Source organism: Mobula birostris, chromosome 7 (genome assembly GCF_030028105.1).
Source record: "Mobula birostris isolate sMobBir1 chromosome 7, sMobBir1.hap1, whole genome shotgun sequence".
NCBI classification, from domain to species: domain Eukaryota; kingdom Metazoa; phylum Chordata; class Chondrichthyes; order Myliobatiformes; family Myliobatidae; genus Mobula; species Mobula birostris.
The window spans coordinates 180,341,655-180,363,044 of NC_092376.1; the positions used below are offsets into that span (position 1 = coordinate 180,341,655).

Consider the following 21,390-nt stretch of genomic DNA (forward strand, 5'->3'; position numbering starts at 1 on the left):
GGTTGGTCTTGGGACTTTTGCTCGGTGGGAGATGAAGAGAGAAGACGCTGGGGAGAACCGATCGTAGGATATGACTCGGTGGGAGGCCCGTTTGTTCGAGATGGATTGCGAGTGACGTTTGGAAGGTGGTGTGTGCTTTCACACAGACCGAGGGCCCAGCGCATGAGTGACAGAGAAGTTCAAAGTGAGCTCCAACTTCTGCACATTTGACTGTTCAGTTACAATGGGCCTTGTGTTTTTTCTTTCTTTTCTTTACTAACTCTTTAGTTAAGTATGCTTCAGAAATATAATTCCTTTAGTCGTATGCAGTGTGGAGCCTGTTAACTCTTGGTATTGAGTTGTAACAGGGTAGCAACTTACACAGCATCCTCACAAACTGCGGTTTGGGGTGGGAGAGCCATCTACAGAGGGACTGGAGTGTGTCTTCCTTAGACTTATGCAGCCAAGGAAACCCAGTGGGGTCTCAGAAATATAGCAACGTGTATTTGGTTACATAAGATTAGTTTAAATGGTTTATACTCATCTCACAATTAGTATCTAGCAAAACTGCTACCGTAAATTAGTTGTAAGAAATATTGCAGACAGTTACCTGGATCAACGATTCTGTTAGAGTTTTCTCGTCCACTTCAAGGATCATTCTTTTTATTTGGTCATATGGCATACGGTTAGAACCCAAGAAGATTGCTACACAAAATAAAACATGTTATATCTATGTGCAGTTTAAATATAAAGTATATTTATATCAAAATTAATTCTGCATCAATTTAAACAATCACGGAAAACCATTCAATAATCATCTTTTAAAGCTGACACCTGGGGCTTAATTCCCATTGCCGCCTATAAGGCGTTTGTACATTGTACCTTCTCCCTGTGACCATATGGCTTTCCTCCTAGTGCTCCAGTTTCCTCCCACATTCCAAAGATGTACAGAGTAGGGTTAGTGAGATGTGGGCATGTTGTGTTGGCGACACCTACCGACTGCCCTGCAAAATCCTCAGTGATTTGACTTGATGCAATACAATGCAATTCACTGTTTTGCTTCCGTGTTTCAATGTGCATGTGATAAATAAAGCAGACCTTTATATCAAACTTGAGAAAAATTCATTAACCTTATTCTGTCAGACCAAAGGTTCATAGATGCATATTAATAAACACTGCAGCATTTTATCAATGTACTTACACAAATTCTGAGCTGTTTTGCCATCCAGCACTTTTAGCTCTTTAACTTTTTTCTTTTGGGTGTTTTTTTTGTCCTCTGTGTCTTGTTGTTCCTTCTTAACTGTGTGTAAAAAGAAATAAGAATAAGTTCAAGTTAAAATGTCATTCAACAATACACATGTATATACTGTAGCATGAATGAATAAAGACAAATGGGACAATAATTATTATTAGTGCCCTTTACATCCCAGTGAAAATAGGTGTTTTAAATTGTAGTACATTTTAAGATCCTTGACGATATTATTTGTGTGGAAACATTTACATTTGAGGGTGTACAATTGTTATTTTCCTTGTATTTTTATTGTAGTTTAACTCTCCTATGCATGCTTGTATTTTTTTAGGATGACCTGTATGCATGTAATTGTTCAATGAATTTTCCAATAATTATGGTACAGCTGCTTCTATATTTTTCTAGAAACTTCTTAGCCTTCAGTAGTAGGTGTCACACCCCTTCAATCTGGCTATTTTATAAGTTAATTGTTCACAATGGAATGGATGACCATAACTGCTTTTCCCTTTGCGCTTTCTTTGCTCTCTCAGTTCCACTCTTGTAATACTTAAAAAACGGACGCCAGCAACAACGTTTATGCCTCATTCTTAACTTCTGAAGAATCTTTGAATCACAAAAGCATCAGGATCCGACAAAGAATTTTCTCTCTTATACTTCCCATGATAGCTAATACCTTTGATAGTAGAAATGTGTGAAGGAGCAAGATTCCCACTTTAGCTTTAAGTCTAAATCAGACCAATCAAGCCCATTCCCTGCCCTTTTCTTGAAGCTTTGAAAATTCAAGAACTTATCTAATTTCCTTCTGTAGGTTATTGTCTCCTTTTAATCAGTGCTTTCGACATTATCTGAACCTGAAATGAAAGGAAAATTCTCATCCTGCTTCTCGTTCTTTTGTCAACTGACAAATTTGTGGCCTCTGACTACCAACCTGTCATGAGAAAATGAAAATAGCTCTCTTTATTGAAAAAAAAATTCACAAAGCTAAAGATCAGTTTCAAATCTCCAAGGGAAACAATGCCAACCTTTCCAGGCACCAGGTGCTCTATCCTATTTTCCATCTGGCAAATCTCTGCCTCACACCCTAGAGCTGCTCAATTCAGTTGTTCCCAGAATGCACAGAACTAAACCTTAGGCATAATTACAAATTTACCAGAATTTAGCATTACTTTCTCCTTTTCTTTTTAATTTTTACCATCACATTTTTCTGAAGTTAAGCAACAAACACACTTCGTATAAAGCAGGTTGAGTTTAATTCACAGGTCAGTCAGCATCTAAGGAAAGGAATAAATTGTCAAAGTTCCGTACACATAACCATCACGAGGACTGGAAAGGAAGGAGAACAACGGACCTGAAATATCGACTGCTTATTCCACCCTATAGATACTGCCTGACCTGCTGTATTCCTCCACCATTTTGCCTGTTACACTGGATTTGCAGCACCTGCAGAATCTCTTGTGTTTGCGTTTAATTAATTGACATCATCAGCCAGAATTCAGAATTAATCTCAGAGCTCCTAGATCATACAGAAGTTAAGTGAAACAACACAATGACATGGGGTTCCTGACCTTGATTGTTTAATTAGATTTGCTGGTAAATGCTGAAACATAGATGTTTGCTGAAAACTGAATTACACTCATGAGGGATACTTTCTCTTGAACGCTCAATCTTGGTTCAGATGAACCACAAAAAACACACAATTGAATGAAAGCATGATAGACAAAATGCTCACACCAGTCTTTGGAATTAGCTTCCGAGATTTTTATTTTCCAAAGGATTAGAGCAGAAATAGTAGCTACCGTGGGGAATGAACTGCAACTAAAAATCAGGAACCACCTGAGCTGTTAAGGTAGGCCACAAATCCACACCTACCCAATTAGTGTAATGTGAGGAATACTTTCTCACCACCAGCAAATGACTCAGAATGACATGCGTAACGCTATCCTTCAGTAACCTGAGACGGTCTTCTGCCACCTTCAAAAGTGATCCGTTAAACTGCAGATTTTTGTCTTCATTCTTTTGTGTATCTGGGCATTGTTGGGAAGGCCAGCATAACTTCCCATCAATAAGTGCCCCTGAAAATGTGGTGGTGAACCGTATCCTGAAACCATTGCAATCCCTTGGGTGAAGGCAGCCCCACTGCTGTTGTGGAAGCGGTTCTAGGATTTAGATTTAATTAGGACAAATGAACATGCACTTTAAAGTCTGTATGCTCTGCAACATGTAACGAAACATGCAGTGGGTGATACACTTGAAATCCTTGTCCTACTATGTTGAAGATGGTGTGGGTTGGGGGCTCTTCTCAGAATGGCCTCTGCATATCATTGTAGTATTCTTTGTGTTGGCACACACAACAGCACTGGTCAGCGATTCAGAATGAATGATTAGATTGGGTGACAAGGTATAACCAAGCTGGATGATATCAAAAGCACAAGAGATTCTGCAGATGCTGGAAATCTTGAGCGACACTAACAAAATACTGGAGGGACAAAAACATCATTGGAGGGGAATAAATCATTGGTCTTTTGGGAAAAGGATGGAGCAGAAGCCAGAATAGACTTCTGTCTATATCAAGCTTTGTTAGAGTGGCTGGATTTTAAATCATCCAAGTATTAGATCACAGTTATTGGTGTCTTTAAGACCAAAGAACTAATTGTGGACTTCAGGAAGGGGTAGTCAAGGGTACACACACCAGTCCTCCAGTCTTTATCAAGGGATCAGCAATGGAAAGAATGAGTAGTTTCAAATTCCAGAGTGTCAACATCTCTGAAGATCTATCCTGGGCCCAACACATTGACACAATAATAAAGGCAGCAAAACAGCAACTATATATCACTAGGAGTTTGAGGAGACTTGGTACGTCACCAAAGATTTGCAGATTCTAACTGTCTGTATCGCCATCTGGTATGGGGAGGGGGCTATTGAACAGGATCAAAAAAAAAGCTGCAGAAAGTTGTAAACAGCCAGCTCCATCATGGGCACTAGCCTCCCCAGCATTGAGGACACCTTCAAAAGGCAATGTCTCAAACAGGTGGCATCCAGCATTACGGACCCCCCCCCATCACCCAGGACATGCCCTCTTCTCATTGCTACCAGGAGCCTGAAGACACACACTCAACATTATAGGAATAGCTTCTCCTCCTCCCCCATCAAATTTCTGAATCCATGAAAATTATCTCACTATTTTCCCTCTTTTTTTTGCAATACTTAATTTAAATTTATAGGTCTTTCAATAGGCAGGGGGCGCAGGATTCACCGATTCACTTAAGGAATTACAAATTCCTTAAGTACTGGTTAGTAGGTTGTATTATAACTAATGAACAGCCCTCCTTGTTAAAATAGAAAGGCATTGACGAAGTACTCTCTTGGGAATCTCCAGCCACCATGTCCTGATGCTGATCTTCACGAAGCCGAATGAGCATTCATTATTGATGTAGAGTGTCATGTAAAGGTTAAATATCACTAGAGACTGAAATCTATTGAAAGGTCCATATAGAATGGACGTAGAGAGGATGTTTCCTATAGTGAGAGAATCTAGGTCCAGAGGGCACAGCCTCAGAATACAATGTCCCTTTAGAACAGAGATGAGGAAGAATTTCTTTAGCCAGGGGGTGGTGAATCTGGAATTCATTGCCACAGATAGCTGTGGAGGCCAAATCATTGGGTACATTTAAAATGGAAGTTGATAGGTGCTGAATTAGTAAGGGCATCAAAGATTACCAGGAGAATGCAGGAGAAAGGGGATAAGAGCTTGCCACAGCAGCATAGCGGTTCGCGCGACACTAGGTGTTGAAGCTTGGAGTTTAATTCCAACATCATCTATAAGGAATTTGTGTGTTCTCCCTGTGAATATGTGGGTTTCCTCTGGGTGCGCTGGTTTCCTCCTACACTCCAAAGATGTACTGATTAGTAGGTTAACTGGACACTGTAAACCTCGTGATTAGGTTGGAGTTAAACTGGGGTTGTCAGGGTTACTGGGCAGTGCAGCTTGAAGGGCCGTAAGGGCCTACTCTATGCTGTATCTCTAAATAAATTTTTTTTAAACCTTCAACTATCAATGTACATTTGATAAATAGATGAATGTGAATCTGAAAGTCACGAGAGTGTAATGGAATATTCTGCAATTGCCTGGTACTTGCAACTCAAAAGCTATTACATCAAAGTATTTCATTTGATCAACATTCTTTTTCCAACCCCAAAGCATCATGTGCTGCATCTCAGGTACACTGTGGCTGCAGTGCATCTAAAAAGTGCCGCCCGCACTACTCCAACAGCCCCTACAAACTTACAACTTTTTCCACCAAGCACATGGAAGTACCATGTTAATACAGCAGTTTTTTTTTCATTTTTGCTGTGTGTAAGGCTTTCAATTACCCACCCAAAACCACTGAGAACATAAGAAATAATCACAGGAGTAAACCACTAGGCATCTCATACCTGCTCTGCCATTTAATACCATGGCTGCTGTGCTTTCCCTCCTTTCATATCCAAAAATATAGCAATTTGTGGTGATTGGCCATGCACAGCCTTCTTGGGAAGAGAATTCTATGTTAAGAACTCACCTCAGTCTTCAATGGACAGTTTCTCATTTTGAGATGCCATCCTTCGATGAAAATACACCCTCCCTACATTTACCCATCAACCCCTTCAAGAATGTTGATTTTTCAATTAGGTCACTTCTTGGTCATTTAAACTCAAGAGGATACAAGATGTCCACTTGATCTCACGTTATAAACCAATAACCAATGCTAGAAATTAACCTGGGAAATCTTTGTTGTAATCTCTGTATTAGCATATTTCCAGGTGCAGTCTCACTATGGCCTTTTATAATTCCCATAAGATACCTTTAAACCCGCATTCAAGTATCATTATATCATAAAAAGTTAGGAGCAGAATTATGCCATTTGGCCCGTCGCATCTACTCCAACATTCAATCATGGCTGATTTATTTTCCCTCACAACCCCATTCTCCTGCTTTTGCCCCATAACCTTTGACACCCTGACTAATCAAGAACCCATCAGCCTTTGCCCTGCAAAAAGTGCAATGCACTACCTGGTATCAATGTTTGCATAACCAGGACTTTTGATGTGCACTAGTTGTTCACACGACCATCCACCACCTGCTCCCATGGTTTCATTGGTGGAGCTAAACAGGTGCTACACCTTGCTCACAGGTGACCTGCAGACTAGCGGAGGGAAGGTTGCACCTTACACCTCCTTTGGCAAAGACAAATCTCCACCCCGTCACCCACTTGTATATATATCTTATTATAATTTATAGTTTTTAATTATGTATTCAATGCTCCGCTGCTGCAAAACAACAAATTACACGACATATACAAGTGATATTACACCTGATCCTGATTAACCTGTTATCTGACAACAAAATTGGACTAGATTCAGATTAGCTTTACTTGTTACAGGTAAATTGAAACACACGGTGAAATTTGCTATTGTAACAATGATCAACACAGTCCGAGGATGAGCTAAGGGTAGCCAACAGTGTCTTCATGCTTCTGGCGCCAACTTAGAATGCCCACAATTTATTAACCCTAAACTGTAGGTCCTTGGAACGTGGGAGGAAACCTGGAGGAAACCCAAATAACACGCAGAGAACATACAACCTCTTTACAGATAGCCGCAGGAATTGAACCCCAACCTTCTAATCACTGGCATTGTAAAGCATTTTGCTAACCGCTTTGCTATCAGAAACGTAATCTTTAACAAGAACTTAAGGCTGTACACGATTTGAACATTTTTTTTTACCAGGGACTGCTTCCCTCTAGTAGCTTTACTCTTTCACTCAAAGCAGCAGGAAGTTCTGGAATATGACCTTTCCAGTGGCCCCTGACAAGGTCAATCCACGACTAAGCAAAAGGAAGTAAAACACAGCACTGTTTTCACCAGGTTTGAGATTCTTTCACTTCAAAAGATGAAACCACATGAAAAAGAAAAACAGATGTGTTATTTGAGACCAAATGCCAGTCAGGCAGCCACCACTGGATTGAGTTACTGCTAAGGCTGTCGGTAATCTCAGAAACTGCGGAAAATAGCTTTCAGAGCCAGATGCAAGCTTCATTCCCCTTTTGTTTTAAATTTTGCCGTCCTCGTATTGAAAGGGCTATTCTTCATGGAACACTGCAGCATTAATGCCACCCAATTTGATCAGCCATTCTTTATTTTTGAGTCTGAGCAGGATGTGTTGACAGATTGAATGCAGTCAAACACAATTCAGTCCTTCATGAGAACGCTGGTATGAAAAACTGGACATTGCTTATCAACAAAATAATCTAGTCTGATTCCACTCCCAACTACATGAAAGCTCACGTCACAGAAGGTAATTATTCATGATTACTAAGGTGCCTTCTTGAAGTGAAGCAAAATAATCAGACAGGAAGCTGGGGCCTGCTGGGTTGTCTGATTGAGTAATGTATTAGACCATAAGGCACAGGAGAAGAATTAGGCCATTCAGCCCATTGAGTCTGCTCCGCCACTCCATCACAGCTGATTTATTATCCCTCTTCAATCCCATTCTCCTGCAATCTTTGATGCCCTTACTAATCTAGAATCTACCAACCTCCCTTTTAAATACACCAAATGACTAGGCCTTGACAGCTGTCTGTGGCAAAGAATTCCACAGGTTCACCACCTCTGACTAAAGAAGTTCCTCCTCATCTCTGTTCTAAAGAAACAGCTCAGAATACAAATACACCTGTATTCTGAGGCTGTACCCTCTAGTCCTAGACACCCCACTATAGGAAATATCTTCTCGACGTCAACATTATCTAGGCCTTTCTGTATCTGGCACACTTAGCACTTGTCATTCCTCCATGTACTTTGAATATAATAATAATCAAATTGCCCATCTTTCACCTTATCAATGGAGTTCAATATACCTATTGCTAATGAGATTTCAGGACGCTGATTCACATTCCACTATCAGCACAAAATCTAGATGGACATTATGTCATAAATGAATCAGACACCTCATTCTGGAATCTTGGTTTGTATAAAACTGTGATTGCGTTCTTTCATGGGACAATATCAAACTGATTTTGAGACAATTCATTCCTCGTAAGGCAGCCTAAATGTTTAAGAAATGAGTTAAATAGTAAATACAAGGATGAAATGCTGAGAGTTTATAAAGTATTGGTCAGACAGCATTTGGAGTATTGCGAGTAGTTTTGGTTCCCTTATTGAAGAAAACATGTGCCGGCATTGGAGAAAGAGTCCAGAGGAGGTTCATGAGAATGATTCCGAGGTTGAAAGGATTAATATAGGAAGAGTTCTTGATGGTTCTCACTGGAGTATCTCATTGAAACCTATCATAATATTGAAAGGCTTAGATAAATCGGATGTGGCGAGGATGTTTCCAATAATGGGACAGCTTCAGAGTACGAAGACATCCTTTTAGAACAGATGAAGAAGAACTTCTTTTAGCCAGAGGGTGGGAATCTGTGGAATTCTTTGCCACAGACAGCTGTGGAGGCCAGGTCATTGGGTATATTTAAAGCGGAGGTTGATAGGTTCTTGACTAGCCAGGGTGTCAGAAGTTTCAGGGAGAAGACACGAGAACGGGGTTGCGATGGAATGGCGGAGCAGACTTGATAGGGTGAATGGTCTAATTCTACTCCTGCGACTTGCAGTGTTATGGTCTTTTGAATATTATCTTTCTTTTCTAATTTTTTCGAAATGAAAAGAACATCAGCATTCTAGTACAATGAGCTTGCCTTGGAATTGAATATGCACAAAGAGAAAAGACAACAAACGAAATGGCCCCCACTTTCATCTAATTCAAAGAGAGGCATTGTGTTCAGGTTGCAATTTAGAAACTGATGAAATGCAATTTATCGAAGATCAAAAAAGAATCCTCAAAGTGCTTCAGTGAAGTATTAGCAAGGGTCAAATCTGGCCCACAGAGGCTGCTTTCTCTCTGCTTCTTCCTTTTAATTAACTAATGGCAGAGCACTTTCTACACCAGTAAATTACTTATATCGTGCAGGTCAGAAAATAAGATTTTAGCTGATTGCTATGTCTCATTTATTAGTCCTTGCAAAAGGAAATTTATAGACAGGTCTGTGCACTCAGGGGAGAGGACGGCTGTTATCTTCATCAAAGCAAAGAGCCTACAAATTCACTTCATTAGAATAAGACAGTGCAGTAGAGCTAAGAAGTCATTAGAATTTCAATTCTTTCCTTAATTAATCCTTCAGACAAGTAGGTCAGAACACTGATATAGAAGGCCAACAGAGATTAACATGAAATCCTATTTCTAACAGTGGAAATTCTATTTTATGATGAACATTGCAAGAGCTCTTGTCAAGCTTAAACTACTCTGGGACATCAGCGGTTTCAAAACTCAAGCATCATAGCAATTAATGCATTTAGAACTTTAATACACTTTAACTTTGTGACAAAGGGAAAATAAGAAAATTCATTAGAAATTTAGAAAACGAAACACGTGAATTCCAACATGCAACATGAGATATTCAAAGTTGGATATACAATGAACTATTGACTCCAACAGAAAAGCTGGCTAACCCCACTGGCATAATATTGCCCTATTTCAACTTTCTATTGAAACTCTCCCGTACTTTCATTATCTCCAGTTCACATAATAGTGGCAATTACGAGGGTTTTAGACAGGCACATGAGCAGCCAGGGAATGGAAAATACTGATCACATGCAAGTAGAGAGATTAGTTGAACTTATAGAGATGAAGAACTGATAGAGCTGAAGGCCTTTCCCTATACCACAGCAACACACACAAAATGTTGCAGGAACTCAGTAGGTGAGGCAGCATTTATAGAAATGGATAAACAGTTGAAATTTTGGGCCAAGACCTGAAAGAGTCTGTTTATTCATTTCTATAAGCATGCTGCCTGACCTGCTGAGTTCCTCCAGCACTTTCGTGTGTTGCTCTGGACTTCCAGCATCTGCAAAATCTCCTCTGTGTCCTTGTACCAAACTATGTTCTATCACTTCAGATAAGCCGGAAGCCTTGTCTTGAGCTTGGAAAGAGATGGTAACACCCAAGCTTCTGGGGCTGCTGACTGGCACTCAGGCTCTAATGACATCTCCCAGCAGGTGACTGTGAGTGAATCTGCATACATTGGGACTGAGCTGACTAATGGCAGGTGGTCACCCTAACTGCCACATTGTAAGAACAACACACACAAAATACAGGAGGAACTCAGTAGGCCGGAGTGCATCCGTGGGAAGAAATAGAGTCAACTTTTTGGGAAGGGATTTGGCATGAAATGTTGACTCTTTATTCCTCCCTATAGATGCTGCCTGACCTGCTGAGTTCTTCTAGCATTCTGAATGTGTTACTCTGGATTTCCAGCATCTGCAGAATCATACAGGCTCACAATACAATTAGTTCTCTGCTATTGTAAAGGGTTAGAATGGAAACTTTTAAAAATATGTACAGACTGTAGTTGATATGCATCTATTTATATTATTTATTTATTTTATTCATGGAACAGGCCCATCCAGCCCATTGAGCTGCACCGCACAGCAACCCAGCTACTTAACCTTAGCCTAATCACCGGACATTTTACAATGACCAATTAACCTACTAACCAGTATGCCTTTAGACAGTGGCAGGATACCAGAGTCTCTGAAGGAAATCCACACCCTCATGAGAAAATCATACGAACTTTCTTACAGGGAATCTGGAATCGAACTCCGAACTCCAATGCTCTGAATTGTAATAGTGCCATGCTAACTGCTACACCACTGTGGCACCCATGGTGGTCTCATTCCACTGCCTTGAATTTAAATTTGAAGTCACCCGAATCATGGTATTCAGCTATTTACAGTGCAGCCAAAAATCAACTTTATACTAATGCAAAATATGCAGCATAATGACTTGCAGACTTTCTGTTCGTTCCAATTATAAATTGGTAGACCAAGTACCAACGGCACGAAAAATTTGAACATACTAATTATTAAAGGCTGCAGGTGCAGAGGAGGAGGCAGAAAATTAATGTATCCAGATGGACTGGGACCCTAGATATCTGGAAGAAATGCCAGCACAGTAACATCCTTGCCAGGATATTTATAATTTGCTCAACAGAGAGAGCCAGTCAAATTATATATACAAAACAAAGTAAAGATTCTAACTGTGTCGTATTTGAAATTATTCCATTTCCTTCAAAAATAGCTTGCGAGAGTATTGACCCCAAAGTATTCTGGAACAAATTATTTGAAACAATTGCTTTTCCACTACTGATCCACACAGCTCTGAATGCATTTCACACTACATAATCCACCGCTGTAATTCTGTGCATTTAGGGAACACTTTCAACGTTGCTGAGATTCAGAGCGCAAATGCCCACTACGACCTAACAGATTGATTAATGCCTTCTGGGAGGAACCATCTGGCAAGCGCTTCTAGTCCACATGTGATTCCACTATAAATCAAATAATTTAAAATAAAGTCTCCTTGCAAGGCTATACCTTCACTGAGTGCTTCTACTGTGCCCTTGTCACGTATACCCAGTAAAGATTAAACAAAAACAACTGATGTAAAATAGGTTTCCGCCCGAAACATTGACAGTACTCTTTTCCTAGGTGCCGCCTGGCCTGCTGAGATCCTCCAGCATTTTGTGTTTGTTGTAATGTGAAACACTATCATAACATTAACAATATTGGTTTGTACACAAGACTGCAATATTCTAATCTCGTGAACCTATTCAATATCAGCTAACATTGGCAACTGAATTCCACATCTGTAACAAAGCATTTTATGATTTATTTGATCTAAGTTCTATTATCCCAATACAAAGAAAGTGCCCTGGTAGTACAGTTCAAAGCTTAAAGGATGGCATGTAAAATTGATGTTTAGCTTGCAATTAAATTGCATTTTTAATATGGTAAAGTATTTCAAAAATACTTAATTGGAACCTCCTTATATAGCACGATGTCGTCAAAACTGTTTCATGCCACTCCTGTGAAACATTCAGGAATGTGTTATGAAAGGACTGATCTAATCTAAGATTTCAATTTGAAATTTATAGACAAGATTCTTCTTTCATTACTAGAGATCTGCATTCAAATAGAATCAGGCCTCATTGCCACAGACTTGTTCCAGGTTAACAAACAAACCACCTAAATGGAATCCAACTAATTCAAAATGGCTCCCTTCCATGTCTATGGTCATGCTGACCCCTCTCAACAAAAAAATGTATTGCACTGTTGAATTTTATAGGAAGGCTCCACCCACACACACACAAATGTTTATTTACCACATCTCACTTAAATGATTTGTTTAGAAAAACTGATTATAACAACTTGGCACTGGCATTAACTTGATGTACTATGACAATAAAGGTGCAAAAAATACTTTATTGTCAAATAATCATACTATATATACACGCTGCAGCTGTGAAGCCATTTCTTTTCCCATCCTGCACAGATGTGGTGCTTAAATCCCTGAAGATTAAACTGCCTAACCTAAAAATGTCAGCGAATTACAGCTCATGCAGTGGAAATTACAACTAATCCTTTCAATCTATGGTGGCCCTTCATAGTAATGCAATTTTTAATCCACATATCTACTCTCTCTAATACAGTGCTCAGTCACGAACCATGCACCAAATGCTTAAAAGAGGTTGATTTATAATATTCTGCAGAGATGATGCGCACACTTTACATCCTTACTAACAATTACACACTTTCATATTGTGGCATTCTGCTGCTGCCAATCTTTGGTAATGATATATGCATGCAGTTACATGTTCCATCATCAAGGACGCCCACCATCCAAAACATACTCTCTTAGACCACAAGACGATAAAATATAGGAGTAGAATTAGGCCATTTAGCCTTTGAGACTGCTCTGCCATTTCATCACAGCAGATCCATTTCCCTCTCAGCTCCAGTCTCCTGCTTTCTCTCCATAAACCTTCAGGCCCTGACTAATCAAGTCTCTTATCACGACTATTATTCTAGTAGGAGGTACTGGAGCCTTAGGTCTCTACTCCCTTTATATCTACGACTATACTGCAACACACAGCTCCAATCCGCTGATCAAATTCACAGATGACATGACATTGACCGACCTTATTTCTAGTGGCAATGAGACAGCCTACAGAGCAGAGATTGACGCCCTGACACAGTGGGGCCAGGATAACAACCTCTCCCTCAATGTCCAAACAACAAAAGGGCTGATTATGGATTACAGGAGGACTGAAGGCAGGCTCGGCCCGATCAACATCACTGGGTCTGTAGTTGAGAGGGTGAGTGGTTTCAGGTTCCCCCGTATACACATCATTGACTGCACATATTGGCTTTGTGGCAAACAAATCACAACGGAATCTCTCCACCTCAGACGACCGAAGTTCAGCATGGACCCTCAAATCCTCAGGGGCACCACTGAGAGCATACTGACCGGCTGTATCACTGCCTGGTACGGGAAATGCACCAACCTTGATTACTGGGCATTGCAGAGAGTGGTATGGACAGCCTAGCACATCTGTGGATGTGAACTTTCTTCCAATGAGGACATTTACAACAGCAGGTGCAGAAAGAAGGCCTGGAAAATCACTGGGGACACCAGTCACCCCAACCATAAACTGTTCCAGCTGTTTCCGTCTGGCAAATGCTACCGCAGCATTAAAGCCAGGACCAACACGCTACGAGACAGCTTCTTTCTACAAGCCATTAGACTTTTAAATTCACGTCTGTATATTGCAATGGAGTCATAATGCAAAGATTTTTACTCCCTCATGTTGTGGGATGGATGTAAGATTTAAATAAATTCTAAATTCAAATTCTATTACCACCAGGTTCAAGGAAAGTTAATGCCCTACAAACATCAGTTTCCTGAACCCGTGTGGATAACAACATTCACCACAACACCAAATTGTTCACTTAACACAACCTATGGACTCGCTTTCAAGGACTCTACAACTCATGTTCTCAACATTTCTTCAGCCACAGGGCAGAGAATCAGTAGGATTCATTGCCATAGGCAGCTCTGGAGCCCAGGTCATTTGAGTATATTTAAAGTGGAGATTAATATGCTCTTAATTAGTTAGGGTGTCAAAGATTACAGGGAGAAGGCTGGAGAATGGGCTTGAGAGGGATAATAAATCAACCAGGATGGAATGGCATACCAGACTTGATGGGCTGAATGGCCTAATTCTGCTCCTATGTCTAATGTTCTTATTATTTACTACATCACAGGAAAAGCCCACACCACCACTGAGCACACAGCTGCAAGGAGCACTGCCCCAGGAAAGCAGTATCCATCATCAACGGCTCCCACGACCCAGACCATGCTCTCTTCTTACTACTACCATCAGGCAGGAGGTACAGATATCTTAGGTCCATAACCACCAGGTTCAGGTACAGTTATTATCTACAAATATCAGGCTCCTGACCAGCATGGATAACTGCACTCACCATAACTCTGAACCGATCCACAACCTACAGTCTCACTTTTAAGGGCTCTATAACTCATGTTCTCAGTGTTATTTATTTATTTTTTATTTGCTCAATTTGTCTTCTTTTGAAATTTGGTTGCTTGTCAGTCTTTATAATTTTATGAAAAACTATACATTACAATGTATTTCTTTATTTTACTGTGAATGCCTGCAAGAAAATAAATCTCAGGGAGGTATATGGTGGCATATATATACTTTGATAATAAATTTACTTCAATTTTGTTAAACACTATATAAAACTTAAAATATATTCTTTGGGTGCTTTACTGAGGCAAGGAAGGGAAAGGAATCTAACCTACAGGCATCTGGTTTCAATAGGAAGTTAATGCACCCTTCATCTCTGAGCCTCAACTCGCTTTTTGTAGTTCTATGATAAGTTTAACATGCTGCTTTGATCTTCCCTTCAAAAGCAATGGTGTGCTTTATGAGTTCCTTTTGGTTTGAAGTCCTTCGACCTAATTGCAAAATATACAAAATATACTGTGGAACATTCTGCAGTTATCCTGCCTTTGAAGCCTTGCAGAATTGCGATGGCATTTCTGAAACTAATTAAAATACATATATAAAGCAATAGTCACACCAACAAGTCTGGGATTCAGTTTATGATGCTGTGTTCACATGGAATCATAATCAGTTTATCACAAATCTACATAAGTTTATTAATTAACCCATGCCCAAAATACAGTGGATTCCGATTAACTGGGGCACATCGGGCCAGTACATTTCAACCCAATTAAATGGTTGCCCCAATTAGCTGAGGTTACATGGAAATAATTAAAAGGGTATTAAAAAATGCAAATCAAGTAAAAAATTATGTATAAAATGAATACAGAACAAATTAGAACACTACCAAAACTACTGCAGTATAAAAGACTGTATTAGGCCCTTACACTTATCAACGGTGGAAGTCATATGTATCGCTTTCATTTGATTATAAATGAACAAAATCAGCGCAGGCGCCTACTGCACGTAATGGACTGCCTTCACTCAATGCTGTCGACGATTACATCCTCCAAATCTTCATTTTCATTGTAACAGTCAAGATGACTGTCGACACTATCAAATTCTCCATACTTTCTAACTTGTTAAGGTAGAAAAACCGTTTCATTTTCACTCCTGGCCCTTTCAGGCATCTCCAAACTTGAATGCTTGCAACTGCAGTGAGCAAAATAGTTCTGAATAGTCTTACTGTTTATTTGTCACTATCAATGACAAAAATCGCTGCTTTTTGAACACGCGCATCTGACACCATTTAAAAACTGGTTCACTTGAAGCCTGATGTTGTTTCTAATGATCACGCAGATGCACATAATTGACGTTAGTTTGAAAATCACAAACGACAAAATCTGCAGATGCTGGGAATCCAAGTAACACACACAAAATGCTGGATGAACTCAGCAGGCTAGCCAGCATCCATGGAAAAAAGTTTGGGTTGAAATATCGACTGTACTTTTTTCCACAGATACTGCCTGGCCTGCTGAGTTCCTCCAGCATTTTTTGTGTGTTACTTAGTTAGAAACTGTTCAGCAACAGGCTCCAGCATATTACCCCAAATAATCGAAGGGAATCCTAACTACTTTCTTGATTAGTTTTTGTACTTTGAGCTGTGCAAATATTTGGCTGCCCTGATTAACCAATGGCCCAGTTAACCAAAATCTATTGTATAACACTTAAAGAAACTCATATAAGATTGACGAAAAAGAATGAGATGTATCTGATGAATGTGGGGAGACCTCATTGAAACCTATCAAATGGTGAAAGGCCTAGATAGAGTGGATGTGGAGAGGATGGCAGGAAGAGGCTAAGACCAGAGAGAACAGCCTCAGAATAGAGGGAGTCCTTTTAGAATGGAGATGAGGAGGAATTTCTTTAGCCAGAGAGTGGTAAATCAACGGAATTCTTTGCTACAGGCAGCTGTGGAGGCAAAGTTTACGTGCGTTTAAGGTAGAGGTTGGCAATTCTTGATTGGCAAGGGCATAAAGGGATACGGGGAGAAGGCAGGAGATAGGGGCTGAGAGGATAATTGGATCAGCCATGATGAAATGGCGCAGCAGACCCAATGGGCTAAATGACCTAATTCTGCTCCTATACCTTATGGACTTATGGTTTAATAGAGAGGCCAGGTGTCAAATCATGTATTGCCTTACCTTCATCTTCCGCTTCATCATCAAACTTCTGAATGCTCCATGAACACTAGCTCACTATTTTACACTCTTTTTGGTGCTATTTATTTTTTATATATTTCTTATTGTAACACTGTAATTTTTAAATATATTACCATGTACTGCTGTAAAACAACAAATTTCCCACCACATGTCAGTGATTATTTATTTATTTTTATTTATTCAGAGGCGCAGTGCAAAACAGGCCCTTCCAACCCAAAGAGTTGCACCACCCGGCAGCCTAACTATTTAACCCCAGCCAAATCAAAGGTCAATTTACAATGGCCAACTAACTGGTATGTCATTGGACTGTCAGAATCCAGAGCACCCGGAGGAAACCCATGCATTCCTGGGAAAGTCATACAAACTTCTTACAGAGGACGCCAGAATTAAACTCCGACCTCCGATGCCTAAGCTGTAATTGAGTCGTGGTAACCGCGTCACTACCGTGGCTGATCCTTTTTCCTTCAGAAGATGTGGTTTTCATTATACGAGCAACTGAGGAGCTCTTCCTGGCTTTACCATAAAGTAGCAAATAAACTTTGGCTGGTTAGTTTTGAAATGTCACTCAGCCTCCATTTAGCACTTCAATGTATGACTAATCCCCATTAGTCGCATCTGCTGTTTAATTGGCACATATGTTAATATCTTGAGACCAAAAGTAAGTTTCCATAATTTACTACATTAGTTGTTTGGAAAAATAAGTATTTTGCAGTTAAGTGAGAGAACAACATTCCTACATGGAATAGAATTCATACATATGAACTAGCAGATCAGGCTGCTAATCTGTGGAGAGTAATAAACAGTCGATATTTTGGATCAAGACCCTTCATCACAAAGGGTCCTTCCTGATTAACTTGTCTTGGCCTGAAAAGTAGACTGTTTATTAACATGAAATACTCCTCTACTGTAAAGATGAAGCCACATTCAGGTTGGAGGAACAACACCTTATATTCCGTCTGGGTAGCCTCCAACCTGATGGCATGAACACTGACTTCTCAAACTTCCGCTAATGCCCCACCTCCCCCCACCGTACCCCATCTGTTATTTATTTATATACACACATTTTTTCTCTCTCTTTCTCTCCTTTTTCTCCCTCTGTCCCTCTGACTAGACCCCTTGCCCATCCTCTGGGTTTTCCCCCCTCCCCTTCTCCCTGGGCCTCCTGTCCCATGATCCTCTCATATCCCTTTTGCCTATCACCTGTCCAGCTCCTGGCTCCATCCCTCCCCCTCCTGTCTTCTCCTATCATTTTGCATCTCCCCCTCCCCCTCCCACTTTCAAATCTCTTACTAGCTCTTCCCTCAGTTAGTCCTGACGAAGGGTCTCGGCCCAAAACGTCGACTGTACCTCTTCCTAGAGATGCTGCCTGGCCTGCTGCGTTCAGCAGCAACTTTGATGTGTGTTGCTGTTTATTAACATGTACAGATGTCCCCGCCTGACATGTTGAGTTCCTCCAGCATTTTCTGGATGTCGCATCTGCAGTACCTCTGTGTTTAGCAGACATGCAAGGCAAACACTACTTTTTTTATGTTGTGAAAATAATGTTATTCTTTGTGGCTTTGGATAAGATAATCAAAATGTAACAAATTGAGATAATAAAGACAAGTATTCATAATGCTTTGGAGACTCAAAAGGCTGTAGAAGATGGAATCTGGATGGAGGAACTCAGCAGGTTGAGCAGCATCTGTGGTGGGGAAGGGATGATCAACACTCTGGTTTCAGCCTGAAATATTGAAGGTGTCTTTCCCAAACTCCAGCCCCCATCCATCACAGAGCCACTGATTCCTCCAGCAGATTGCTTGTGTTGCATGTGCAAAGCCTTGTTGTTCTAATTGCCTGCCCTGCTGATTTAAAATAGAAAAAAATCTTGGCTGGAATGTTGGTTTTCATTAGTTTTCCGGGTAGTCCATCATCAAATGTCAACCATTCAGCCAAAAGGTGACACTTGTGATTGTTCAATGGTAAGTATCACTTAGCAGGAGGCGACCATCTGTTGATTCTGAAGGCGAGCTTCTTCTGTTATTGTCAATTTTGACAGTGATCCTGCTGGATGGGTGCTGGAAATTTGAGCATCAGTGGCAACGCTAAAGAAACGGAGTGTAAGATCATTGACTCTATGTTTGTGCAAAACCTTGCAGAAGATGTGTGAAGGAGAGCAAAATAGTTGTTACTCTGGATCCAATGCAGCAGCAAAAAAATTAGATACGGAATACAAGAGTAATTAAAAAGCACAATAAATATAAATAGATAAGATAGCTTATATACATACATAGATTGTATGTCCATAAAGTGAGGCAAGGCACAGGGGTGTCTTTACACAAGGTGACTGACAGGAAATGATAAAGTAGTGGTGGCTGGGGGTGTGTAAGGGTGGGTTGGTGGATGGAGATGCTGTTCAGCCTTATTGCTTGGGAAAAGTAACTTTTTTTGAATCTGGTGGTCCTGGCATGCACGTCACATAGCCTCCTTCCTACAAACAAGTCCACACACAAGTCCATAGGAAGACCAGTTGAATATAAGTGCTGTTCTCAATTCTAATGTGTACACCATGGAACTTGCCAGAGGGAGGTAAGATGCATGCAACTCAGCAGGTAGGTAACCACAATTTTAATCAAAATAAAGGACCACCTTTGTCCTAGTGACATTTTACTACAAAGCACAATATGAAAGTTATTTATTACAAAGGTCAAAAATCACACACTGACATCGAATGAAATACAGGTATATGAAGACAAATTTGCCCAGGACAGATGCAGTATTTAATGGCAACAACATGCACACTATTGTTAACTATCGAAAATTTAGGAATTCAAATGTAGATCCTCTGGGATTCTATATGCAAAAAAATCTCAAAGACAGCCTCGCTGCAGCTACAGAAAAGAAACAAAAGTTGACACTGAGTTACACAGAAAACCTACAGCACAATATAAGCCCTTCGGCCCACAAAGTTGTGCTGAACATGTCCCTACCTTAGAAATTACTAGGCTTACCTATAGCCCTCTATTTTACGAAGCTCTATGTACCTATCTAAATGTCTCTTGAAAGACCCTATCGTATCTGCCTCCACTACCATTGCCGGCAGCTCATTCCACGCACTCAACACTCTCCGAGTAAAAAAACTTACCCGACATCTCCTCCGTACCTACTCCCCAGCACCGTAAACCGGTGTCCTCTTGTGGCAACTATTTCAGCCCCGGGAAAAAGCCTCTGACTATCCACACAATCAGTGCCCCTCATCATCTCATACACCTCTATCAGGTCATCTCTCATCCTCCGTCGCTCCAAGGAGAAAAGGCCGAGTTCAGTCAACCTATTCTCATAAGGCATGCTCCCCAATCCAGGCAACATACTTGTAAATCTCCTCTGCACCCTTTCTATGGGTTCCATATCCTTCCTGTAGTGAGGCGACCAGAACTGAGCACAGTACTCCAGGTGGGGTCTGACCAGGGTCCAATATAGCTGCAACATTACCTCTCGGCTCCTAAATTCAATTCCCTGATTGATGAAGGCCAATACACCATACGCCTTCTTAACCACAGAGTCTACCTGCGCAGCTGCTCTGGGCGTCCTATGGAAATCATGAAGAGTAAGGGTCCCAGAACAGATCCCTGAGGCACCCCAATGGTGACCGACCTCCATGCAGAATATGACCCGTCTACAACCACTCGTTGCCTTCTGTGGGCAAGCCAGTTCTGGATCCACAAAGCAATGTCCCCTTGGATCTCATGCCTACTTACTTTCAATTGTGTTTCTTTGCATTTGCTTTGAATCTCCACAAAAAAAAAATGAAATCTCAGTATTGTATGTGGTAACATATGGACTTTGATAATAAATTTACTTAGAATTTTGAACTTTAAGACTTCATGTGATTTAAGATGCAAGCAGCAGAGTTGCAGGTAAGGATAAGATTATTTGCAGGGTGGAAGTAACGGATGACTGGATAGCAATTAGAAATAACCTTCCTGTTATTTCTTTCGGAGCAGAGGAAATTTGTTCCCCACACATCTGTCAGACAGCTTAGAATTCCTGCATTTTGCTCAGTTAAATTTCAGGAGAACAGCAGGAAGTGTAATCTGAACAGAAAAAATACTTCACTCAATCACATCGACTGAGGTAAATACATTTAACACAAACACAGAACTATTGGCACCAGTAAAGTGCAAGCAAATTGGAACTGAAATTTTGTTCCAATCCTATTCAGAGATGCTTTGTTTTAGTAAACTCCTAATTATTCATATCCTTTACATAATAATCTTCCACTGGAATGCCTGCAAACAAAGTAAAACATATTTTTTCTAATTCCCAATCTCCAATTAAAAACAGAAAGGAGTTTTAGGACTTCCAAATGCATGTAAATGTAGATAAATTTGATATAAATAGCTCTCCAGGACTCAGTCTTGGAATTCACAATTGGATCCAGATTTAGACTGCACCAGCACTGTTGTCCTTACACGTATTATGTAGCCTGGAAAAGTCAACAGGCGGGTGGGGGTGGTTACAGAGAACTTGAAACAAATAGATCAGGATTGATTAATCCAGGAACTTG

At 40.4% G+C, this 21,390-nt stretch overlaps 1 protein-coding gene across 1 annotated transcript in view; it reads right to left on the reverse strand.

The window, feature by feature from the left end:
* The window catches only part of LOC140200616 (protein diaphanous homolog 1-like), a 460,372-nt gene that overhangs the window by 116,399 nt on the left and 322,583 nt on the right, over positions 1–21,390 (reverse strand). Inside the window, exons 19-20 of the mRNA XM_072264176.1 lie at positions 1,181–1,274; positions 590–684 (exon numbers count right to left, since the gene is read on the reverse strand). Coding sequence (XP_072120277.1) covers positions 590–684; positions 1,181–1,274 — 189 coding nt within the window. The remainder of the gene's footprint in view (positions 1–589; positions 685–1,180; positions 1,275–21,390) is intronic.